Here is a 27,155-nt window from a genome sequence, read left to right as displayed (position 1 = left end):
GCTTAAATAGTAGAAATCTGGATTGTTGGAATTTTTGATTGCCTCTGTTGTTAGAGACAAATTGTGAAGGCCTAGTGTTTGCTTCTTCAGGTGTTAGGCTTGTTGAGGGGGTGAGGGGGAGGGGAGATGGTGACGGGGAGAGATAGGAAAAGGAAAAAAGTTCTGTGAAGAGAGATTTTTTTTTAATAGTGCTAAATTTTTAAAAAATTGCCAGTCTTAGATTTTCAATGAAAATATTTGCTTATGTTTCCCTCCAAGGTTTGAGTAAATTTTACTATAGAATATACAGAGAGAATTAATAAGAAAATGAACTACAAAGGAAAAATTTTTCATAGTTTTATATGTCTCCCTCATTTATGAGCAGACTAAATGAACTCAAAATATTTCCTGGGCACATCATTTAAAATCAGGAGTTGAGGTTTCTTTAACTACTTCACCAAAAAACAGTGAAAATACTCATAGGCAGCCACTCTAGCTTTTGATTAGAAATAGAGTTCTCTGGAAAAAATATTTACCTGATACTCTTGAATACTTAAGAAGCTGTTTAATTCCTTTTTTTCTTTTTTACGCTAAGATTTTAAAAAAATGGACCATCAGTTTTTTTTTTAATAGCTTTTTTTTTTTAAATTTTTTTATTTATTTATGATAGTCACACACAGAGAGAGAGAGAGAGTCAGAGACATAGGCAGAGGGAGAAGCAGGCTCCATGCAGGGAGCCCGACGTGGGATTCGATCCCAGGTCTCCAGGATCGCGCCCTGGGCCAAAGGCAAGGCGCCAAACCGCTGCGCCACCCAGGGATCCCGGACCATCAGTTTTTAAAGGACCCTATTTGTGTCCAGCCCTTTTTTGTCCTCTAGTATTTTTGTTTAGATGTCCATTCAGCCTACACTGTTGTGTGATTCTTTGTGGTATAGCTTTGTACAGACTACACTATTTGGATAGCTGAATATCCCTGAAGAGTTTTTCTTAAATTCTGGGGACTAGTTCAACTGCATTTCTCTAAATGTCTCATTAGTTCTTAACAACAGACTCATGTATAACACTTGAAATATTTTTTTCCCCAGGCATCTGCCTCAGGTTTTGATGTAGTATTCTGGAGGTTGCACAGACATCTAACACTTTTTTAAAGCTCTACAAGTAATACAGGTGTCTGGGCAAGCATGCTTTCCCTGTCCCTTATTCCTTAACTGAATTATAGGGTTTTGTTTTTTTTTTAAAGACTTTTATTTATTTTTATTTATGAGAGAGAGAGAGAGAGGCAGAGACATAGGCAGAGGAAGAAGCAGGCTCCCCATGGAGAGCCCGATGTGGGACTCGATCCCAGGACCCCATCCCAGGACCCCGGGACCAGCATACGCTCAATTGCTGAGCCACCCAGGTGCCCATGAGTTATAGTTTTAACATTTAATACTCTAGGCTAACCAGTCTTTCTGTTTCTGATAAATGGATTACAGAGAAACCAGAAATCTCAGTAATTGCTCTTAAACAATAAATTAGCTTTTATTGTCAAAAATAATACTTTAATGAAAGAAGTGATACAAAAAACATAGGGTGGGCATCTGACTTTGTTTATGCTTTTCCAACTGTTTATTATTTTCTAATTAAGTAGTGTTGGTTTCTCACCCAGAAGTTTTACAGACCTACTTTCTTTGAACTGGTTCTCAAAACTGCTAACTTGTTTGTCATATTTGCTGTTAGACTCTAGTCTATCAAGGCCATATTAAATAGGCTGCTAATGTTATTTAACAGTGTTTCATTATTTGAATTCAGCTCTGTAGAGCAAAATATTTTGATCTCTCTACTTCTATTTTCTGAGTATCAGGAGAAAGAAGATGTTTCCTCTCATGTCCCATCCTGCTCCTAAATTCTACCTAATCAGGAGGAGAATTTTCCACCTCCAACCAAACAAGTAGGCTTCTACCTGTAATCGCTGGTTCTAGCATAACTCCAGGTCAGATTTGTTTTGTTTTTGTTGAAATAATTTGTGTTAGTTTTTTTAAAGTACAGCTTTGAAGCTAACTTAAAATGGCATTACATAACATGCCCATAAACAAAATTGTAATTTTCTTAACATGAAAAAATATATTGGTTATTTGTTCATTTCCAAAATTTAAGAATAAAGGAAACAATATTAGAAGGATGAAAGAGTAGGAAATAGTTTAGTGGTTTAAATTTTAGTGGTATAAAATTAAAATTATTTGGAATTGATTTGTTGCTTTTAATTTTTTGTATGTGAATTAAAATTTCTTTATTAATTTCTCTAGCAAGAGAATTATGAGATTGGGGCATCAGAAGGACCCTTCCTGATTTAATGACTGGGAAAACCAAGTTGATAAAACTATTAGAATCTGTAAAACGTTCAGCAAAGTTGCCAATGCAAGAATAATTTAGAAAAATCAGTAGCATTTCCTAACACTGTCAATGACCAAAATACAAGCAATAAGATAATACAGTTGCAACAAAACATTAGCATAAAGTTTTTCCATGATTTCAGTGATGTAGATACTGCTTTGAATTACCTATAAATTGAACATCCAGTTTTAAAAAGAGTTTTTACTAGACTCTGTTAGTAATAAAATTGGAAATGTGGATGCTCTGTGGTTCTCACCTTGAAAGTACATTGCCATGTTGCCCAAATAGGCAAAAACATTTTTTAATTACATAAAGGACATTGTCATTTCCTTTAGATAAATCCAGGAAAAAAACCTCAGCTTTATTTATTTATTTTTTTTTTTTAAAGATTTTTTTTATTTATTTATTCATGATAGTCACAGAGAGAGAGAGAGAGAGAGAGGCAGAGACACAGGCAGAGGGAGAAGCAGGCTCCATGCACCGGGAGCCCGACGTGGGATCCGATCCCGGGTCTCCAGGATCGCGCCCTGGGCCAAAGGCAGGCGCCAAACCGCTGCGCCACCCAGGGATCCCTCAGCTTTAAAATAGTATAAATTTCTATGTAAACTAATATAAATGATGTTTATGAATTCAGGAGCTTTAAAAATATTTCTGATAGCTAGTGTTTATGACTGAGAATAGAATTTAACTTTGGATAGAAGGGATTTGGCACTTAGTTCTGTACCTGTTTTCTAAAATTATTAAAATTTCCTAGTGGTATGTTAGTGTTATAACTTAAGAGATTTATTTTCCTGAGGAACCAGCTTGATAATTTATGAATTAGTAGCTACTAATTTTTAATATAAAGACATACTATCCTTCTACCAGTGTTAGTATACTAAGTTTCCACTATGTGACAAGAGTTGTTTCAAGAAATAAGGATATTGTGATGTTAATACAAACAAAAATCCTGAAGAAACATAACTGGTGGAAAGAAATTTATTTTACACGTTGCAAGGCTCTATAGAAAGCATTTTATCAGTGTTCAAAAGCGTTTAAAAATTCAACAAAACTTTTTTCTCGTTTTGCTCATTTAATGGTTATTAATACTTTAAATAGAAACTACTATTTTTCAAAGGAAAATATAAGCAGCATAATTATTTTGAACACTATTTTTGCTTAAGCCTAAAACTTAGTTTCAGCGCTCCAATACAAAGTTTGTCAGTTGTTTTCTTCTGTATAATTTACTAATGTTTGTATTTGAATATGTTTTGACTTCTAAGATTCTTTGTAGAGATAAATCATTGTGCTGCTTTATAATTTCTTAATACAGTTAGCTTTTGCCAATTTAAAAGAATTAATGAATTATTTCATGAGTATATGACCTATATTATTCAGGATATTTAGAACATGGACTAATTTTTGCTCTCAAATCCCAGCTTTTCACTTTCCAGCTGTGTAACATCAGACAGGTCACTTAAATAGTTTCTTCATCTATAAAATGGGGATAACAACACCTACTTCACAGTGATGTTGTGAAGATTAAATGAAATAATATATATCAGCTATTTGTAACAATGCCTAGCATGTAGAAAAGACTGTAGAATTAGCTGTGATTTTGTCTTTTTCTCCTTGTGCTTGCTTCGGCAGCACATATACTAATCTTTTTCTCCTTAATGGAATGCAGGTATACAGGCATTTCTTTAAATTTAAGACTTACTTGAGTAAGTTATGCTCAAATGCTGACATTGATTTCCTGTCAGCAATTACTTTCTTTGATGTTATGCAGTTAGTATTCTTATATGCCTATGTAGAATTATACTTAAGGCTTAAATATTGTTTTTGTTTGTTTAAATTCTCAAAGAGTACATTGTTGATAATTTTTTTCTTTTTTTTTTTTAAGCTCTTGCCCTCTTAAACTTGCATGAAAAATATTGGGTATCCATATGTTATAAAAAAAAAGTTCAGGAAAAACATAGGCTGAAATAATGGTTAAATTTTCTAGTTATACAAGGTGGGGACTGGGTCGGGCAGAAATTCTTAAAAAGAACTTAACAGTAATCTTTGCTGGCTTGTTTAGAATAGAAAAATTATGAAATATTAATAATATTGATGAAGTTCATATATTAGAATCATAATATTAGCTTTTAATAAGCTTTTAAGATTTTAATTTTCAGTTGGAGCAGATAAAGTCTCAACTATAAAATTTTTAAGAATTTTTCTGGAAAATTACATAGTTTTAAGTCCTATTAGGATATTTTGTGGAAAGAAACTTGGAGTGTATTTTAAATATAATCTCTGTTCTCTAGGCAAAGATTCTTATGATCTACTATGGGAGATAAAATAAAACCAAAATACTTATATTTGTTAAAACATAAATAAGCATTAGTTATCTGCTGTAATAATAAATAAATGCATAAATGTTTAGTTTCTGAGGAAATGTTTCACTTTTCATTTAAAAGAATTTCTAAGTGGAGTGTATGAAGAAGAAAGCCAACATCATTTTAAAAATATTCCCCTCAACTTAATGATAAATTAATTGTCTTAACTTCTGGAGGTATTGTGTATTTGACCTGTGCTTGGAATCCAAATGTATATATTCAGGAATATAGTGGAATTTTATCATACTACAAACTTCCCTTGTTCTGAATCTATGTGTAAAATGGTTCCTTGTGGACCTTGTACAAAGAAGTTGATAGGAATAAAATAGCGGAAGGACCAGCTTCCTTTTATTTATAGCGTGGACCCCAAGAATATTTTGAATTACTGTCCCCATTTTATAAATGAGAACATTGGTCTCAGAGTCTGGAGTAAGAAACCTAATAAGTTCTAGACCGAGCACAATCAATAAGTTAATTTGTGATCTTGGATAAGTCACTGTTTTACTCTGGGATCTGAATCTTCTCATTTTCAGATACAATTCTGTTACTTACAACCTTTGCATTATAAGCCTAATGAGTAACATCTGACTTTTTGACTCTTTCTTTTTTCATTATGTTTTGCTGGTTTACAAATTTTTCTTTAATTATTTCTTGGTAATATAAAGGCCAAGATGGATTCATAGACCCTGTATTTTAATTCTAAAATTTCTAATTTGCATATATCTGTACAGTTTAATAGTATCTCAACTTGTGATTTTCAATTTCATAAATATTTTTGAGGATTTACCATATACTTAGCTGTGAAAACAATGCAGTGACATGGAACACTAAGCCTGCTTTTCATAGTTTATGGCTTTACCTCTTTGGGCCTCAATTTCCTCAGTAAGAAAATTAAATTAGATAATCTGTAATGTCTGTTTTGACTTTAAAATGTGTTGATTCTTAGAAATGTAAGAAGACATAGATAGTGGTTTCTTTTTAAAAGATTTTATTTATTTACTTATTTATTTAGAGTGTGCATGCACGTGTGAGCAGGGGGAAGGGTAGAGGGAGAAGGAGAGAATCCCAAGCAGATTCCCTGCTGAGCATGGACCTCAATGCAGGCTCAATCCCATGACCCTGAGACCATGACCTGAGCCAAAAACAAAAGTTGGGCATTTAACCTACTGAGCCACCAGAGTGCCCCAGGAGACATAGATACAGTTTTTAAGGTTTGATCTATGCTTAATGGTAAGGGCCAGTGAGAAAGTTTCTTCTAGTAGATTAAATGGTATTTGTGAGAAATAAATTTTTTTAACACTGTATTTTATTTGATAGGGATGAATAGATTTTAATACAATAGAAAATAAAGCAAAACACCTCAGTAGCACAGATAAGTAGTTTTCGGACAAAGAGAACTTTTGGAAGAGGGTGGAGATTTCCATTTGTAATATGTGATCAGACGGGCAAGATTTGAAGAAAAGATAATGCCCCTTGCCTGGTAAGGAAGAAATGAGAATTTATGAGATCCTATCATTCTACAGTAGTGGAATACTTAGATCAGCTTTCTATGGTTAAGATCTACTTTTTTCTTCTTGGAACTTAAGTAGGAAAAAATTGAATAGCAAGTTTAAATTGCTTTATTGGCACAGCTCTATCTTTAACTGCACTTCCAAATGTTTCATCACCTCACTGTTACTATGCATGTTAACATTTAAAAATATATTCTTATAGTTTTCTAATTCATTGACACTACATGCTATATTAGCTTGTGCCCATCATTATTTAAAAACATTTCTATTTTTTAATAAATTTTATTTCATTGAGCTTACAAAAATGTCTCAGAATTTTTTTATTTTAAGCCTATGCTTAGAGTATGGTTGAAATTAGTACTATATTTTTCGTGTTCATATAGTTCCTACTCTTCATAATTTTTCTTTTTTTACAGATATTGATGATGCTCAAATACTTCCCCGCCCAACTAGAGTCAGACATTTTTCACAAAGTGAAGACACTGGAAATGAAGTTTTTGGTGCTTTGAATGAGGAGCAGCCATTGCCTCGAAGTAGCAGTACTTCTGACATCTTGGAACCATTCACTGTTGAACGAGCCAAAGGTGCAGTTCCTGTCATTGACAGTTCATCCCGTCATGCGCCAAGCTTGCAGAGTTCCACAGAGGCTTCTTCAATAACTAGATCCACTGAAAGCCACATCACTGATACTCACAGTAGAGAGTCTTCTCTGGAAGTTGGTGATAGCATATATGACCATCTTTGTCACTTAATAGATCCAGTAGAACTTGCAGATTCAGCTTTTGAACAAATCCAGTACATTGACCTTGAAGGAGATGACGATCTTCTTACCTCCTTGAAAGAATATTTTAAGGAAAACCAGGAAAATCATAGTAAAAATGAGTTAGGTAAAGATGCAGCTTCTGAGGAAGTAATTATTGCAGTAAATAGGGATGAACGATCATCTTTAGATAAATTAGAATATGTAGACCAGGAAAGTAAATCAGAAAATATCACCTCTTTTGTTGGGACTCCTGAAAACACTCAGTTTCAAAAAGAACCAGACTCAGCTGCCTTCGTGAGTAGTGTTGCGCCTAACCAGTTAGACAGTTTTATGAGAACCAAAACTTACGAAAAACCCGAGGAACTAAAAAATGATAAACAATCATCAGAACCTAGCTCAGGTAGCCCTTGTGATAAAGAAAAAAGGAAACACCTGTATAGACAAAGAGCCACAGAATTAGATGCCTGTGTAGATGTAACAGTAGTCGAAAAGGTTAAGGGTGTGCAAATTAATGAAAAAATCACTGTCCCACATGTTATGCATACCAAGAAAACTACACTAAAAACACCTGTTAACCATAGACTGCCTCCTGTTACAAACACTAGCAAACTTTCTCCAACTAAAAGGAGCTTGTCTGAAACAGTAACTCATAGAGCCAAAATCATGAAAATTACTACTAAAAAACGAAATACTGTTCATGTTACTTTTAGACCATCTACTGAATCAGTTCAGTTTTATAATCCTCTGGAAAACAAAGAGGCTCCATGGAAGATGAGACTGCGGAAGCTTGGTGGCTTCAGTAGTAGTAGTGGCAGTAGCACCAGCAGCGCCAGCAACCTCCATACCAGCTCAAATAGTTTTACAGAGTTAGTAAAACCTGGTGTGTACAGGCCTCTAGATACACTTGGTACAGCATCAGTAAGTAAAACAACTAAGGAATCTACAGAGATTCCCACCACTGTATTACAAAAAGAAGGAGTTGCAAGTAATCAGTTAGGTAGTCGTAGTACTCTTAGGTCATCAAGTCATGAGGCAGGACTACAGCAGGGCTCCCTGGGTGGCGTTTATAAAACTGTTGTACATGCTCTTTCGAAGCCGAAGGCAAATGTTTCCCCACAGAGGCAGAACAGAATGCCACCAGAGGCTCCACTGAGGGATCTGTACAGTCATGTAATGGGCTATTTTGGAAGGAAAGCTGCAGGTGAGCACTAACAGTGTGCAGAGCGCAAAAGGAGAAAGACAGCACCAGTTTGGCTTAATGCAACTGAAGCGAGCTATAAGCAATCAAAAAGCTTTGGGATGGTCACTGCTTTCTCTCTGTTTGGTTATGCATGCGCCTTTTCCCAGCTGTATTTTTCCCAGCATAAAATGTTTATTTAAATTACTAATTTCCCTTATAAGGCATTTAGTTAAACCTCTTTGCTGCTGAACAAGATAGGAAAGAGGAAGATACAGGAAAATTTTAATGACCTTTCAGAGGCTATCTAAATCAAATATTTTTCTGAGTATGTACTACATGAGCCGTGAAATTAAGTTTACTAAGTCGTTGGAATACTTTCCCCTGCCCCCTTATAGTTTATATTTAAAAGGGCACTGGCTATATCTAATTGAGTTCATTATTTTTATTGATGAGTTACATGCTTTTAGATATTTTCTTGGAATAAAATTACTTTGGCATTATGTAACATAATGGAAATCAAGGTCTGACAACCAGCATCAACATTTTTAGTTATCCTTGAAGGAGAAATTCTTTCTTAAATCTCAAAGTGGATTTAGTTACTTTTCAAATAAGCCATTTCAAAATAAGCTGTAGGCTTTTTAGTTTTGCATTCATTTGTATAGAATGCAAGTCCTTAAAACACTTACCATACTTTTCTTTTTTCTGAGATTTTAGATGTACATAAAGGTTTCATGATAGCCAATCATGATTTAAATATGGAACCTCTATGGACAGATTACAGAAAGCAAGATTATGGTAACTCTCTTCTCTTATCTTGATTCAAATTTAAAATAACTTTACAGATATAGAAAATTAACTTTCAGCAGTAAGGTAGGTTTTGATTTTGTTTGTTTAACATGGTTTTGTTAGCATGATTAACAGAATGCTGTATAATGCATCTTGCATTGAGCCATTAATGCCACTTGAGGGCAGTATTTGACAGCTTAGCAAAGCCTGGCCAGTAATATAAAGATAATGGTATTTCACAGTGAACTCTTGACCAGTGTATTTTCTTGACCTGAAATGCTTTTTACTTCGTTAGGAGTATAAGCAATACTGGTTTTCTTTTAGTTGCAGAGAAATTAATTTTTCAACAGCATAATAGTGAAATAAATATTTATTTCTGTAAGTTTTTTCCCAAGGTTGAAACTTTGTTAATGTAGTCATAACAAAATCAAAATAACTTTTGTGGGTTTTCTTTTTACAGAAAAACCTTTGTGAAAATAAACCTCTTTTTTCTTAAAGCAGTAATGTTAGACTTTGTAGTGAATATAAATGATATTATGTCACAATTATGGATTTTTTTATTTATCTAAACTGAAATGCATTTATATCCCACTGAGATGTACATAGATTCAAGGGATAGATTCCTTGCAGATATTTTTTGAGAAGAATGGAATTCTAAGTTATTAAGGCTCGAAATAGAAGCATAGAGGCAGGAAGAAAGATAAATATACCAGTTTCTTTATAGGCAATATTAACCTAACTCCAACTAGTGCTTATCTATAAGCTTTCTTGCTGTTTAAGGTTATACTGAAGATTGACTAACATCTGCTTAGTTAAATAAAGTAAATATCAATTTACTAATTCTTAAAATTAAATCTACAGGGAGAGAAATTATTCGTAAATGCATGTTTGGCAAATAATTGATATGGCATAGGTGATTTGTTTTGGATTGCTTTTGTTTGTTTCAGATTAGGAAACGCAGTTAAGTCTTTTCTCACTATATATAGTTATTTATTTATTTTTAGTCAATAAAGAGGACATGAGCCCAAAACTGCCTCCTCTTAATAGTGATATTGGCAGCAGCAATGTTAATGTTCCTGATCTGATGGATGAGTTTATAGCAGAACGACTTCGAAGTGGTAATGCCTCAGTAAGTGTTGTTTTATTTCATTTATTTGGTTTAGCAAGGAGAGTAGAGAAACTAAAGGATACTTACTTTTGTGTGTATGTGTGTTTGTAAATTTTTATTCAAAATAATCTTCCGGGCAGCCCTGGTGGCTCAGTGGTTTAGTGCCGCCTTCAGCCCGGGGTAGGATCCTGGAGACGGGGGATCGAGTCCCACATCAGGCTTCTTATATGGAGCTTGCTTCTCCCTCTACCTGTGTCTCTGCCTCTCTCTCTCTCTGTCTGTCATGAATGAATAAATAAAATCTTTAAATAATAATAATAATAATTTCCTCTAAATTTAACCCTTTTTTGAATTAAGATTTTTAAATTATACTTTTATAATATTTTTTATTTAGAGACATAAAACAAATAGGCTTATAGTTTTGACCAGGGTAAAATATGAGAATACCTATTTGCTTAACTACTTAGATATAAGCCCCTACCTTCCTAGTCTTCCCTATGTTTTTCATATTTGCTCATAGGTTACCTTCTTACCCACTGCTGACCCTTAGCAAAAAAGATAACAATGGAGGTCTTCTGATCCAATTCCCATAAATTTGATAGCATAAATATTGATGTTTAATCATTGCAGCTAACTTCAGAATAGACTTTTAAAGTTATCTTTGTTTTACTAGAATTACAGCAAAATGAAAATAGAACAATTTTATCCCAATAATGCTTAATTGTTAAGGAAAGATAAATATATGTGGAATTGCTTTTTTTAAATAGTCATATTCCAATTGGATTTTTTTTAAGTGTTTTTTGAGACAGAGAGTAAGGGACAGGACATAGAGAATCTGAAGCAGGATCCCTGCTGACCATGGAGTCTGACATGGGCTCAATTCCAGGACCCTGAGATCATTATCTGAGCCAAAATCAAGTCAGATGCTCAAGCAACTGAGCCATGCAGGACGTCTCCATTGGGATTTGAACTTGTCTTTAGTGAATGTCTATAGCTCCATTACATTTCCCTTTTATTTTTAGTTTAGTTTTTTTTTTTCTTGAATGGGAAAAAATAATAGAATCATTATATATAATCATTATAGAGTAATCTCTTTGCTGTCATTTTTTCTCCCTCCACTAGCTCTTCTGTTTGCTGCTCATTTTTCCATTTGAATACTTTACTCTTTCTACTGTCCTTACTTCACTGCATGGATCCTTTTGAGGCTTAGAGTCTTAGGCCCAACACCATATGATAATTGGGTCTCTACTTTAGACAAACCAACAGTACTTCAGGTTATGGCTCCATGCAGTTACATAAATTGTTCAGTTAGTGTGTTTTCCCCCTCCTATGTTAGGCCCGAAGTCTGAACATTTATTTGATGATTGTCCTGGAAATTCAAGATTTCAGATGTTTAATGAGAATAAAATTTTTTTAATGGTAAGCTGTTTCTTGAATTTTTAGAGTATGACAAGAAGAGGAAGTAGTCCAGGCAGTCTTGAAATTCCCAAAGACCTCCCTGATATTCTAAATAAGCAAAACCAGATGCGCCCAATTGATGACCCAGGTGTGCCCTCAGAATGGACTTCTCCTGCCAGTGCAGGGAGCAGTGATCTTATCAGCTCAGATAGTCATTCGGATTCATTCAGCGCTTTCCAATATGATGGCCGAAAATTTGACAGCAAGTATCTTTTTCTGTTTGAGCAATATGTTTTTTTGTTGATTGTTTTCTGTTTGAAACTGACTTATGGATTATGTAACCATTAACTTTCTCTCTAATGTTATTTAGACAAGAGTTCCTACATATTTTGATTTCATTATTCAGTGAAATTCCAAAGGAAGTTTTAGGGAATTACTTCAAGTTTATTTTATTTCACCAAACTTAAAGCCCTTGAAAAACAAAAAAATCACTCTCATTTCCTAAAACAAATATTTTAAGACCATGTAGAAAGGAAAAATAAATTAGAGTGGACTGGACATTAGAATAAAGGACAGTCATGGTTATGAGTTGGTACTACTTCATGCACTTATATTTGGGAACCACTGTTAATAAGTTCAGTGCTTCAGTAGTATGTTCAGTACAGTTTTATTCAGTGTTCCATTACCCAGAGCCTCTCTTGAATAATCACTTCATGTTAAAAGACAGCATTGATATTATTTGGTGCTGTATCATTACCACATAGCTTTTCTGCTATAATTATGTATTCCGCATGCAGTGAAGACTACCAAAATTTAAACAAAAGAACATGAAAACCTTGGGAACTAAGTTAGTGAAGAGCTAAGAGATGCATTAGAGAAACATGTTTTCTGTTTTCATGGATTGTATACTACCCTGATCTCAGAATGGAATATATGATTTAAGACAAAAATGTCTTTTACCATACCAGATTATAAAGTTCTTCAAAAGCATACTACCAGCTCTGAGAAAACCTGGATAAGAATATTGATGATACATCATATGTGTCTGTTTTTTGTCCTTATTGTTGTTAGTAATAAACTGTGAGAACCTTTAAAAATTTGTTTCTCATTATAAACTTCCTACTGTTAACATTATTTGCATTTACCTGAGTGGTATGTAAATAGAATAGATTTAAGAGGAATGTTAATGTTTAATCATTTTGCTGAAGTAGCTGTGTTTCTTTTGTAAATATTTTTGTTTTGTATTTGAGACTTCTATGTCCTAGCATTTCTTCTTCCTTTAGATTTTGGCTTTGGAGCTGATACTGGGATTATACCTTCTGCTGATGTGGATTCAGGTTCTGGCCATCATCAGAGTGCTGAAGAGCAAGAAGTGGCTAGTCTAACTACACTTCAGATAGATTCTGAAACAAGCAGTCTTAATCAACAAGCTTTCTCTGCTGAAGTTGCAACGGTTACTGGTAAAGTTACTAAAGGGGAATATCTTCCTTAAGTGCATTTTTTAAGCCACCAAAGAATCTGTTTAAGATTTTATTTGATAGATTTTAAGTATTTCTTACTACAGTTTAAGCATTGTTTTTTTCATTCATCTTTATGTAACAATGGAGGAAAAAAAATACATTGATATAAGAGTTTCTTGACCTGGAGTCTACATGCTAAGTTTCAAGGGGCTAGGTGAATTAATATTGTATATAAAATTTTAAATATTTTTGCATCACTGCATTTCCTGCAGCAGTTTTTAAATCGATAAAACATAGTTGAGAAGTACTTCCTTCTTTTCATTGTCTTTCAGAGTTAGCCCAGATTTTTATAGATTTTTTTGGCAAAGTATTATAGAAACTGTAGAGAATACTGCCTAATAGAAGACCTATATATCAATATACTAATATTTTATATTTATACAGTAAGTTATGCTTTTCAGCAGGTTTTTAATGTGGTCAAATATATGATGGGTAGGATCCAAGAAATTCAGTCATGAAATGGAGGGTCACATTATTGCAAAGTTAGTGCAGTGACCAGAGGGATCCTGAGCAGCTAGTAACCCATAGTTTAGTGGTTCCACAGTGTGATCCAAAATTCACTTTGGTTTTCACTGTAACTTGATTCTCTTTGATGGGTGATTATCCATTCCCATTTAGAGATTAGTAGTTTGCATCCTGTGTTTGCAGAAACTTGTAAGACTGGACATGATTTCTGCATGTCTGAATTAGGCACATTTCCTCAGCCAAATCAAACAGATGAAATTTGACCAGTGGAATCTTTGATGGGCAGGAACCCATCCTTTGTTTTCACATTCTACCTCTTCTTTTCCACCTCTCTTCTCTTAGAGGATAAGTAAGAACTATAGCCTAACCCCTTGCAAAATAGGGGCTCAGTGGACAGGAGCCAATTGGGTGAGATCACAGTTCTGTTATTACAGAATTTAAATTACTCAAACAGAAATACTAGAGAAAATCTTATTTCATAATAAATACCTTTTATTGTAGCTGTTCTTAAAATAAATGTAGATGAGAATATACTCAGCATTACTAATTATCAGAGAATGTTGATAACCATGAGATACCGCTACACACATATTTAACTCAAGGTAAAAATACTGACAATACCAAGTATTGAAGAATGTGGAACAGTTGGAAATATCATAATATCAGTAATGGGAATACAGAATGGCAAGGTCACTGTGCCAAAATATGGCAGTATCTTTTAGAAGTAAACATGCATTTACCTCTTGACCATCACTAGGTATTTATTTATCTCAAGCAGCTGTATGTGAAAGTTCATGACAGTATTGTTCACGTAGCTAAAAATTGAGAACAACCCAGGTGTGTCTACCAACTAGTGATGAATAATCAAATTGTAATGGAGTCTTTCGTTGAATATTTATTTATTGGAATGTACTCAACAAAATATATATTTTAGTATATGTAAAACCATAGCTGATTCTCAAAAACATACTAGATGAAAGAAGTCAAATACAAAAGACTACATACCATACTTTATTATTCCATGTAAAGGAAATTCTAGAGAATACAAAACTGTAGTGGTAAAGCAGATCAGTGCTTACTTGGGGCCAGGAGCCAGTGGAGGATCAACTGCAATTGGGCACAAGAAAGCTTTTAATGTTGATGGACAGTTCTCTATTTTGATTGTGTTATTGATTACTGGACTACGTACAAATTGCCAAATTAATGTAATAGTATACTTAAAATGATTGACTTAAAAGGGGTTTGTTTTCTACTGTAACACAAATTTTAATACTATCAAAACTCTAAATTTTTGAACAGTGTAGAGAATTTAATGAACCTTGAAAAGGGTGGAATTTCAAAGTAGAAATAATAAAAAGGCTGAGAAGTTTTCTAACTGGTTTAGGGATCTACTGCGTAACCCTTCCAGGCTGTGAGTCCAAAAAATCCCACCAATATGTGTCTTTGTCTTAATCTGGGTACCAACTATTCTGAAGGAATGAAGAGTTTGTAAACATTATTTCTAGTAAACTACATGGGTTTCTTCTAGTTTCCTTAAAGCCCTCAGATTATTAATTAGACTATGATGTTTTCAAAAGACAGTAATAGGTAAAAGAAGTATGATCACTTTTTATTTCTCTTTAGTCGTCAAAAATGGAATTCTAGACAAAAATTCTAAAAATAAAACTTAATATTCAGAGAGAATTTGTTTTAGGGCTTTTGCCTCTATGATTTTTATTAAGTGATTGAACTTCTAAGAATTTTTAATGTATATGTAACCTATGTTTACCACACATAGTAACTATTTCTAAACTCTACTAGGAAATTTTATAAGGAATTGTAATCTTGATCACTGTCATTTGTATTGGTGTAGGGGTGTTTATCTAAAAAACTAAAGCAGTTCATGGATTGATTTCTATTTAAAAGACAAAATTCAGCAAAGCGTACAACTCTATATAATCAATATGCAAACTATTCAACACACCTTGATTATTTTCTCAAAGTATATTTGCATATATTCTTACATTGTTAACTTTTTTAAGAATAGCTGTGTTCTATCAAAGGGATGTTAATAGTTCTGAAATCTTTCATTTTCCTGTAATATTGTCAGAAACTATAACAGAAATTTAATATAGGAAATGAGAGCAAAAATTTAATGGATAGTCTCTGCACATGAATATCACCATAGCAATACTTTGATTTTAAAAATATATTCTTTAAGAAGAGAAAGCCTGTAAGTCAGCTGTTCTAGATGGTTATTAATAAAATTAAAGACAGTAATGATTCTAGAATACCAGATCTTAATAAAAATCACTTAAAGTTTTAATTCTGAAAAATGAATCAGATTTTTATGGATGAAGATAATACATGGAGATAAGAGAAATAGATTTGTTTTACAAAGCATTTGACTAAAACTGATGATTTTTTGGTCATATACTTAAAGTTTTTGATAAGTATTGAGATTATTTTCATTATGACCTCAGCAGTTTGTGTTTATGCTAAAGAATGGAATTCTTAAGTTTCTGAAGCTATCTTTTAACATAGGATTAGTTTCAGATGTACAACATAATGATTTGACAAAAGTTAATACAGTGTTACGATTTTCCTCATTCTGTACATTACATCCCCATGACTACTTACTTATTTTTTAACTAGAAGCTTTTACCTTTTTTTTTTTTTTTTAAAGATTTTATTCATGGAGAGAGAGAGAGAGAGAGACAACGCAAGCAGTGGGGAGGGGCAGAGGGAGAAAGGCAGAGACTCCCTGCTGATCTGGGAGCCTGACTCAGGACCTGATCCCAGGACCCTGAGATCATGACCTGAGCCAAAGGTAGATATTTAACTGACTGAGGCACCCAGGTGATCCTAGTTTTTACTTCTTAATTCTCCTCCCATTCCATACTGCTCTCCCCTTTGGCATGGCAAACACCAGTCATTCTTTGTGTCTGTGAGTCTAGGTTTTATTTTGTTTCGGTTTTTAGATTCCAAATATAAATGAAATCATATGGTATTTGCCTCTTTCTCTAACTTACTTCACTTAACGTAATACCTTCAAGGTCCAGCCATGTTGTTTCAATTGGCAAGATTTCATTCTTTTTGTGACTGAGTAGTATTCCGTTGTATATAAAAACCATACCTTCTTTATCCATTCATCCGTTGATGGACACTTAGGTTGCTTCCATACCTTGGCTATTGTAAATAATGCTGCAGAGAACTATTTTTTTCTAAGATTTTATTTATTTATTCATGAGAGACACAGAGAGAGAGGCAGAGACACAGGCAGAGGGAGAAGCAGGCTCCATGCAGGGAGCCCGATGTGGGACCTGATCCCGGGTCCTCAGGATCACACCCCGGGCCAAAGGCGCCACTAAACTGCTGAGCCACCAGGGCTGCCCATGCAGAGAACTATTTGAATTAGTGTTTTGTTTTCTTTAGATAGATACCCAGCAGTAGAATTGCTAGACCATATGGTAGCTCTACTTTTAATTTTTTGAGGAACCTCTGTACAGTTTTCCAGAGTGGCTGCACCAAGTTACATTCCCACCAACAGTGCACAAAGGTTTCTTTCTCTCCACTTCCTTGCCAGTACTTGTTATTTTTTGGTCTTTCTGATTATAGTCATTTTGACAGGTGTAAGGTGATATCTTATTGTGGTTTTGATTTACATTTCGTTAATGTTTAGTGATATTGAGCATCTTTTCATTTCATTTCATTTCTGTTGACCATCTGTATGTCTTCTTTTCAAAAATATTCAGGGACACCTGGGTGGCTCAGTGGTTGAGCATCTGCCTTCAGCTCAGGGCATGATCCCAGAGTCCTGGGATCAAGTCTTGCATCTAAATTTTATCTATTTATTCACGAGAGATGCAGAGAGAGAGAGAGACATAGGCCGAGGAAGAAGCAGGCTCCCTGTGCAGAGCCTGATATAAGACTCCATCCCAGCATCCCATGATCATGACCTGATCCAAAGGCAGATAGATGCTCAACCACTGAGTCACCCAGGCATCCTCCCCCCCCCCCCTTTTTTTTAGTCTTGTTGAATTTTTTGAGACTTGTTGTGTGACTTATATTTGATCTTTCTTGGAGGATGTTTCATGTGTACTTGAGAAGAATATGTATTCTGCTTTGGATGGATTGTATTGTGCATATCAATTAAGTCCATCTGGTCTAATGTATCATTTAGGGCTCATCCTTCTTTATTGATTTTCTGTTGAAAAGACATAATATTTTACTGGCTTAGTTAGTCCTAGTAGCACTCCCATACAACCACCACAAATGGTGGTTCACTGTAGTATTAGTTTATGCTATACGTAAATTAAATTATCAAAAATTCCTGCTATGTGCCAGACATTGTACTAGGCACTGGCGATAATACTTCAGTATGTAACACGACTACAATCCCTGTTCTCACAAAATATATGCACTAGTGAAGATATTTAAAACTATCTCCAAAACTAAAAGGTTTCAGGTCAGTGCAATATAAGTAGTATAATGGGGAGGTATGAGTGCAAATAGCAGAGACTACTTATTCACCCTGAATACTTATTCAACCTGGAAACATCAGCACTGGGTAGGCTTCTCTGGAAGAGGTGTCGAAGATGAGACCTGAAAAATAAGTTAACCAGATCTATAAGACCAGGATTAGGGCTCCATGCAGAGAAAAACATAGGGAAAAAGGCCAGAGGTATGCTACGTTCAGATAAATACCAGCAGTTTACTTTCTATGGCTAGAACTTAAAAGTACTAGGGGAATTATGGAGTGGTTAAGAAAGTTGCAGAAAGACTGAAAAACCACACACTAAGAAGTTTGGACTTGTGCTGTGGCCAGTAAAGAGCCATAAAATCCATAAAAGATTTTAAATGAGGGAGTACTATCGGATTAGTTTTTTTGTTTTTTTTTGTTTTTGTTTTTGTTTTTTTTTGCTGCCTTATGAAGAATGGACTGAGAAGGAATGTGGGGGGTGGGGACTGAAGATGCAACCACCACAGTACACCAGGCTAGCAATGATAGTAGCATATAGGGCCGCAGTGAACAAGTTCCTCTTCTCTTAAATTGCCCCAAGTCTGAAGTAAGTGAAATAGAGTAGCAGTGGGTCCTAGAGTTTCTGTAGCTGGACCAGGAATGGGAGTAGCATTCTCTCACTGATGACTTCTGTCAACTGGTATTGGTATGTCCAGTTCTGATTCCATATGAATCCCATGGAAGAAATCAAATGATACTCCTAACTACAAAATCTTATACCATATTACGATTTTATTTACTACTTTGGCCAATTTATAACCTGTTTTATTGTTTGATGCTTTTCAGTTGTTTAATAGAGTTTTATTTATTTATTTTTAATAGAGTTTTAAGCATTACATTTTAGAGGATATTGAATATTCTCTTTATGGTAATTTTTATGAAATTGTCTTTATAGGTTCAGAAAGTGCTTCTCCAGTCCATTCAGCTTTGGGATCCAGGTCACAGACACCTTCTCCTTCCACACTGAATATAGATCATATGGAACAGAAAGATCTGCAGCTTGATGAGAAGCTCCACCATTCTGTTCTTCAGACTCCAGATGACCTAGGCAATATTTGGAAATTAGATATTTGCCATTTTTTTCTTTCAGGGCATTAGTGTTAGGAGATCTTACTATTTAAGTTATTTAAAATTTTATTTTTGAGAGGGATAAGTTAGTGACAAATCAGTTGATTTATTAAAATATTATGAATTGGGAGATGTTAACAATGAAGGTTAAAACTGCAGTATTTTTTGTTTTCTTTTATTTCAGTGGGCTTATACCAGACTCTTATTTTTTTATTTTTGTGAAAGACAATTGAGTATCTTTTTTATAATACAATCAGTTATTATAGACTTTAAGCACAAACAGGCTCGTGAAGACTTCCTGTAGGAACTGCCTTCAGCCTGAGATTTTCTGTTAATTGATGATACAACCTGAAGTAGCCATTTGATGAAAGAGAGAGTATATACTTACAAATATGATCTTTATATCAAGCACAAATTTCTCTCTCTGGTATCTACATCATTTTCTCCTTAGGTAAATCCTGGTACAGGTGGTATTGAATAAGTAAATATTGGTGTAATAAAGAATTATGAACTGGTGAGGTTTTGATCTTATCAGGAAAAAATAGCACTAATGTATGTTGATATTTTTAAAATTCACTTTTGTAGATATTTAAGATTGTTATTTTGACTCCTTTGTGTTTTTGTGATCTTTTCTTTAGAAGAATTACTGACACTCATGTATTTTTTTTCTATAGAAATCAGTGAATTTCCATCTGAATGTTGTAGTGTGATGGCAGGGGGTACACTCACAGGATGGCATGCTGATGTTGCTACTGTAATGTGGCGAAGAATGCTAGGTATTTTGGGAGATGTCAACGCTATTATGGATCCTGAAATACATGCTCAAGTTTTTGATTACCTCTGTGAACTTTGGCAAAATCTAGCTAAGGTAAAAAAACAAACAAAAAACCATACATACATATGAGGAGAAAGAAAAGTGTTAAGAAGTAGAAGCCTTAGATCTCATTGCCACCCATCACCCTCCTTACTATAAACTGGTACCTAGCAAAGTGAAGTCACTTAACCATGTTTAAATATATAATTAGTGATAGGAATTGGACTTGAACTCAAGTTAAAGGTAAAACAAATTGGAAGAACACTTTATAGGTTTGTTGCATTTTATTTGAAAATTACAGATTAGAGATAACCTCGGCATTTCAACTGATAACCTGACCTCCCCTTCACCTCCAGTTTTGATTCCTCCACTGAGAATTCTTACACCTTGGCTTTTCAAGGTAAGCTTAATATATAAAACATGAATTTAAAAGGTTCATTTAGTAAATACATATGTAATTGGTGTTAAACATTTGATAGATTCTTTAGCTTTTGTATAGTCTTCTAGAACACTTTAGTTTTTAACTAGTCATTGAGGGTCATATAAAGAGAATGGGTGTACCAAAATTGTACAGATGCATCATTTTTACTTATTTAATAAAACAAAAGTGAATGTAGAAAATTGTGTTTTATATTTAAGTGAAGTGTTAATCTCAAATTTAAGATTTCTTTTAAGTATTATTGAATATGTTTGGTGTGTTTTCCTAAACAAAACAATATGTGGTTATCCATACTCATGTTGTTTTGTTTTAATGTTAACAGTAGTTTCAGGAATCCTAATAATTGATTCATTAAGAAGTTGGGCCAACATAGAAATAAATGAAAACAAAAATATTACTTGCTGTATTCAATTTTACAGTATTTGTTTTTGAGTATTAAAATGAACACTTTTAAATTGTAGGCAACCATGTTGACTGATAAATATAAACAAGGTAAATTACATGCTTACAAACTTATTTGTAATACAATGAAAAGAAGACAAGATGTTTCTCCAAATAGAGATTTTCTAACACATTTCTACAATATAATGCATTGTGGATTACTTCATATTGATCAGGTAAATAAATATATACTCTCTAACCAATTGCTTTATAAGTTTATCTTTGATTCCTGATTTTTTAACTCTTAACTTTTAAGGTCTAAAATTAAAATAATCTTTTATGTAGTCATTTATTTACAAGTTTCTTCCATTTTATATAACTTCATTTGTTCTGGAACCCTGGTTGAAAAGCTATTATAGTTAGGGGGTCAACTTGTTTATTAAATGTATCTTTTCTCTAATGTTATAACAACTAGTTAGCTTTCTGAAGATATTAAACCATCTTTTGCTTAGACTGACTGCATTCCTTTAATGTAGTAATATACTTATTCCTTGCATGTTTTGTAATTGTTAAGTATTGACACTTGAGGCATATGGATTTGCTCCTCTAGTCGTGCAACAGTCAGATTTTTTCCAAACTAAGAGCACATCATATTCTCTTATTTCCATAGTTTGTATTAGCATAGTGACAATTCTATTGACTTTGCATTTGTATCAATACAGTCATTATATTCAACAGTCATAAATATGACTCTAGAACACTACTTTAGGGGTTCTTGATCCTGGCCAAAAAACTAAAAAAAATATCCATGTGAGATTGTAAGTCATATGTAAGTCAAATGTAATAAAACATTTTAATCATAATGTTAAATTTCACTTGCAGTTCATTTAAAGAACATTAAACTAATGTTTAAAGAGGTAATTATACTCTCTTCCTGAAAAATGAAAATACTTCTTGCATTTAATTTGAAATAGTTACTTTACAATGTCCTACGTTGGGATCCCTGGGTGGCGCAGCGGTTTGGCGCCTGCCTTTGGCCCAGGGCGCGATCCTGGAGACCCGGGATCGAATCCCACATCGGGCTCCTGGTGCATGGGGCCTGCTTCTCCCTCTGCCTGTGTCTCTGCCTCTCTCTCTCTCTCTCTCTCTCTCTCTCTCTCTCTGTGTGACTATCATAAATAAATTAAAAAATTAAAAAAAAAAATGTCCTACATTATAAACATTTCTCAAACAAAATGATACCCGGGATCCCTGGATGGCGCAGCGGTTTAGCGCCTGCCTTTGGCCCAGGGCGCGATCCTGGAGACCCGGGATCAAATCCCACGTCAGGCTCCCGGTGCATGGAGCCTGCTTCTCCCTCTGCCTATGTCTCTGCCTCTCTCTCTCTCTGTGTGACTATCATAAATAAATAAAAATTTTAAAAAAAATGATACCCTTAATTACTGGACAAAGAGACCTTTCATTTAAGATAAATCAGATTGAGTAAAACAGCAAAACACTGCATCCTCATGTTGAATTCCAGAGGCAAAGTGAATGAATAACCAAATTAAGAATACTCCCTCAAAAATGCCTAGGTTTATATTTCTGAGGCTAGATATTTGTCATCAAAGGACTTCAGTTTATCCAGTAAAGGGAATCTCTCCAGCCACATGGTTGGTCATATAGCTTTAGAAATCAGCGATCTCACATGGAAGCAAGTAAATGAGAGAAGGAACCACACTGCAGTTCAGTTTTATGACACATGGAACTTATATTTTCAACCCTCTGAAGCAGAGAGCCTTCCAACTTGCTTTCTAATGTGGAAAAAAAAATGCTTTATTGACGTCAGTTAAACATGTGTTTTAAGTTTACCTTCCTTTGACAGAGTATGATACTAAACATGGATATTTAGAAGAATTAAAATTGGTCTTGCCAATTAGGCAGTTATTGCCTGTTATACTGTTCCATGTTACCTATTTGTAAGGATATTGATTAGCTAATGCTCAAGATTAATTTATGATACTCTTTCTCTTCTTTTCCTACATCTAAGGATATTGTCAATACAATCATCAAGCACTGCTCACCTCAGTTTTTTTCACTTGGTTTGCCTGGTGCCACAATGCTTATTATGGATTTTATTGTAGCAGCTGGTAGAGTGGCTTCTTCAGCTTTTCTCAATGTAAGTTTTTATTTTCTGCTCTTCATAATATAACAGACTATAGTTAAACAGGACTCAACAAAGTAACAAAGGAGGAGCCCTTGTTAATAAATTTAACAAGCCAATGTTCAGGAAAATTTACAGTTTAATTGAAATAGCTTTTTTTAGGGCAGCCCCGGTGGCGCAGCGGTTTAGCGCCGCCTGCAGCCCAGGGTGTGATCCTGGAGATTGGGGATCGAGTCCCACGTCGGGCTCCTTGCATGGAGCCTGCTTCTCCCCCTCTACCTGTGTCTCTGCCTCTGTGTGTGTGTGTGTGTGTGTGTGTGTGTATGTGTGTTTCTCATGAATAAATAAATAAATCTTTTAAAAAAAAAGAAATAGCTTTTTTAAAAATTAAGTTTTGAAGTATAAGAAAGTACTACAATTAGTTGATAAATTGACATATGAACTATAAAAATGGATTAAGTCTGATTACAAAACAAAATTTAAAATTGAAGATATCTAAGGAAACAAGTAGAGGGAGGGAAGAAACTAAAGAAAGGTCAATGGGCCATAGCAAAAGAGAAGGCCCAGTGGTGAGATAATCCAGAAATATGCTCTAGAAGTAAACTCTAAAACAGCATGTGAGGATTTTTCTTAACATTTATGGGGCTATGAGACAATGCCAAGTAACTCATTATAGTTGGAAGATGCACACATTTAAGTAGCAGAGGTAAACTGAATAGGAAGACAGTAGCTGGTTTATAGTACTAAAAAGGTTAGATTTCATTCCAAGGAGAGAATGAGTAAGCATTGAGGGATTTTATATAAGGAGTGACATCAAATTTCTATTTGAGAAAGATCACTCAGGCAAATATAAATGAGAAATAGCAATCAATTGGAAGTCTACTAGAATAAACTAAGAATATTTGGGAGAGAAAAATCAGCCATACTTGACCATTACTTTATAACTTAGAAAGCAGTTTAAAATACATTATTTCACTCATAAGCTGTGCAAAAGACCAACAGTGAATGAGAAAGAGTTCTATTCAGAGCATAGTAAGCTGCTTATTAGAGATCCGTGAGAAGATATCAGGAGAGCCATTGTATTGGGAGCTCAAAGGAGATGTCAGGACTGAAGTGGAAAGCTGGGAGACATTAGCTTATACATTACATGTTATTGAAGGCCATGAAACTAGATGCAGTCACCTAGAAGAAATGATCAGATAAGGGAAGAACTTGTATTTATAGCTAGTTATTAACTCTGTTTCTCCAGTTTCATAAGAACAGTGATCATGTCTTACTCATCTTGGTACCTCCAGGACCTAGGGCAGCACCATGCTCATATAGGTGTTTTTTAATTGCTAACAACCATAGAATGTAGGGCATAAATAAGTATCAATAGGAGGCACTTAATATAGTGGTTAAAAAGCATGGAATCTAGGGGCACCTGGGTCGCTCAGTGGGTTAAGCATGTGACTTCAGCTCAGGTCATGATCTCAGAGTCCTGGGATTGAGCCCCAGGTCAGACCCCATCCCCTGTTCCTCTCCCTCTGTTCCTCCTCCTGCTTGTGCACACGTGCACGTGCTCTCTCTCTCTCTCTCAAAATAAATAAATAAAATCTTAAAAAATCATGGAGTCTAGAGCTGGGCTAACCGGGTTCAAATCCCACCTCTGCCACTTAGTAGACGTGAGACTTTATGCAAATTACTAAATTTCTGTGTTTCTCAGTTTCTTCATCTATAAATTGTCCTCATAGGGTAATTTTATAAGGATTAAATTAACATTTGTAACATGGTTTGAATATTATTTGGACACCTTGTGTATGTGCAATATAAGAGTTTAATAAATTCAGTTGATAATTCAGACAAAAGACCTTGTGTAGGGATATCAGGAATATTTCATGGAAAAGATATTTGAATAGGCCCTTGAAAAATTATTAGTAATTTTAGAAGTGAAAATGTTGATGAGGGAAGGTATGCTAAGAGGAAAACAGGCATGAGTAAGCTGTGTTTTAGGAATGACAAATACCCCATCTTTTTTTGAAGTAGGTTAATCTATCTAGAGAGTAGTGGATAGAAAGAACAGAAGGGTAGTTTAGGTCCTAGCTACGAAAAGTGTGATCTGCACACCAGAAACATTTGGCATGTTCTAGGTGCTTGTTAGAAATTCAGAGTCTCGGGGCAGCCGGGGTGGCTCAGCGGTTTAGTGCCGCCTTCGGCCCAGGGCATGATTCTGGAGACCCGGAATCAATAGGCTCCCTGCATGGAGCCCGCTTCTCTCTCTGCCTGTGTCTCTGCCTCTCTCTCTCTGTGTGTCTCTCATGAATAAATAAAAAAATAAAATCTTTAAAAAAAAAAAAAAAAGAAATTCAGAGTCTCAGACCTCATTCCATACCTACTGAAACAGAATGCATGTTTCAACTATATTCCAGATAATTGGTATGGACATTGAAGATTGAGAATCACTGCCTTAGACTACCTTTGGAAGGTCTTGAATGGGAGGGATCAGGTGATAATGCTATATTAGAGAAACAGTTAAATTTTTTAAAGTAAAGAGATGTTTGAATCTGTGCTTTGACAATATTAAAATAAGTGTATTAATCTAGGAGTAAATTAAATGGAAGGCAAATAAAGATGGTAAGTTACAAGGCTATTTTTGTATTAGTGTACACAGACTATCAGTCTTTTGGGTACTATCATAAATTGATAGAACTCAGAGGAGACTGATACATGAATTACTGTAATTTTTCATCAACTTACTGTGAAAATAATTACTATTCTGTAGGCCAGTTATTCTAGGTGACTGATCAGCACATTTCCTGCACTTTTTCAAGATTCTGCAGGAGAATTATTAAGCCCTGATGTCCTTGGGCATCCATTTTTTTTTAAAGATTTTATATATTTATTCATGATAGACATAGAGAGATAGAGAGAAGCAGAGAGAGAAGCAGGCTCCATGCCAGGAACCCGATGTGGGACTCAATCCCGGGACTCCAGGACCACGCCCTGGGCCAAAGGCAGGCGCCAAACCGCTGAGCCACCCAGGGATCCCCCGGGCATCCATTTTTTGTGACTAAATATACCTCCTATGCATCTAGAAGGATACTAGTTCTGTAACATCCTTGCAATAATTTTAAGAATAATCATTTCCGTGGTTTATATGAGGAACACTTGTTGAGAAAGACCGCATGGAAAAACAAATTATTCCAGAAATCAAACATGACACCTCATCTCTCTCCTATAAGGTTAAAGTTAATCTTTTCTCTGGATTATGTTGGAGATACACAATTCAAATCTTCCTCTTTGGATTCCATTTTAGATCCCACACACATCCATCTTCCTTTTGTTAACCAGTAGCCTCCTTTCTCCCCCTGCCAGACAGATCACAAAATAATTTATTAGATTTGCCTTTCCTTATTATAATCACTTTACAGTTATGCTCCCATTATATCCACATAGTTCTTAGTTACCTTTTCCAACTTTAAAGAAAAACCCTTAGCTAATCTCTTTCATTAAATACTGGGTGGTTTTTTTTTTTTTTTCATCAGTTTCATTTTTATAGCTAGTTTTACTTACTTTCTTTATTTAAAGATTTTATTCTTCTAAATAATCTCAGTACCCATTGTGGAGCTTGAATTTACAACTCTGAGATCAAGAGTCACATGCTCTACGGACTTAGCCAGTCAGGCACCCCTGTCGCTTATTTTAAAGTGGGATAGTGTCTACAAGCTTACCTTCTCCCTTTATAGTGTTGTCTTTTATCTGCAGATCTAGATTACTTTTTAAATATGGAAATGAGTGGTTTTGTTGATAATCATAATAAAGTACTACTCCACATTTAGAAATGTAAGGAAAATTTTTTGGAGACAAATTCTTGTTTTATGTGAATAGGAGTATTATATTTCTAGCAGATTTGTTTTAGCATTTTTGTTAGAGATCATTAAATATAAAAATGAATATTATAGGTATTTTGGTAAATAGTGTATTAGTAGGGAGGTGTTGGTGTTTGGACATGCAAGAAGGTAGAAGAAGGAAAATACTCAGTGCTGATACTTCAGAAATGGCTTAATACAGCTGAGAAAGAAAGATGAAAAGTTACCTTCATCTGTAGGCCAAGCATAAAGTCTAACTGTTTTTAGTAAGTAGTAGAGGCAATGCTTTTCTCATGTGCAAAATACCATAAACATCATCTAGACTAGTGCCTATTTCTTACAGTTAATGTTTTTATCCTTAATTACTTTTTTATCCTTAGATAGTAACAAATACAATCTAGTGACATAGAGTCATCTAGTCATAAGTACAATATGTTGTGGTGTGTGAGTTGTCTTTAAAATAAAGTATTAAAAAATAATAAAAGTATTTGTATTTATTCTCAAAATTAGGGTAATT

The 27,155-nt window shown here is 34.5% G+C and overlaps 1 protein-coding gene across 13 annotated transcripts in view; it reads left to right on the top strand.

Annotated features, from left to right (window-relative positions):
• Positions 1-27,155, top strand: part of RALGAPA1 (Ral GTPase activating protein catalytic subunit alpha 1) — a 242,244-nt gene that overhangs the window by 99,829 nt on the left and 115,260 nt on the right. For 6 of the 13 annotated variants that reach the window (XM_072838267.1, XM_072838271.1, XM_072838270.1 and 3 more), the window contains 10 exons: positions 6,641-8,188; positions 8,882-8,962; positions 9,958-10,082; positions 11,505-11,721; positions 12,743-12,919; positions 18,841-18,993; positions 19,688-19,881; positions 20,129-20,227; positions 20,728-20,883; positions 22,677-22,805. In XM_072838267.1, the coding sequence (XP_072694368.1) occupies positions 6,641-8,188; positions 8,882-8,962; positions 9,958-10,082; positions 11,505-11,721; positions 12,743-12,919; positions 18,841-18,993; positions 19,688-19,881; positions 20,129-20,227; positions 20,728-20,883; positions 22,677-22,805 (2,879 nt within the window). The remainder of the gene's footprint in view (positions 1-6,640; positions 8,189-8,881; positions 8,963-9,957; positions 10,083-11,504; positions 11,722-12,742; positions 12,920-18,840; positions 18,994-19,687; positions 19,882-20,128; positions 20,228-20,727; positions 20,884-22,676; positions 22,806-27,155) is intronic. The other 7 variants (XM_072838277.1, XM_072838278.1, XM_072838276.1 and 4 more) reach the window with 3 other exon arrangements.

Source organism: Canis lupus, chromosome 9 (genome assembly GCF_048164855.1).
Source record: "Canis lupus baileyi chromosome 9, mCanLup2.hap1, whole genome shotgun sequence".
NCBI lineage: Eukaryota > Metazoa > Chordata > Mammalia > Carnivora > Canidae > Canis > Canis lupus.
The sequence above is the reverse complement of the archived record's forward strand: the minus strand, read 5'-3'. Positions and strand labels throughout refer to the sequence as shown.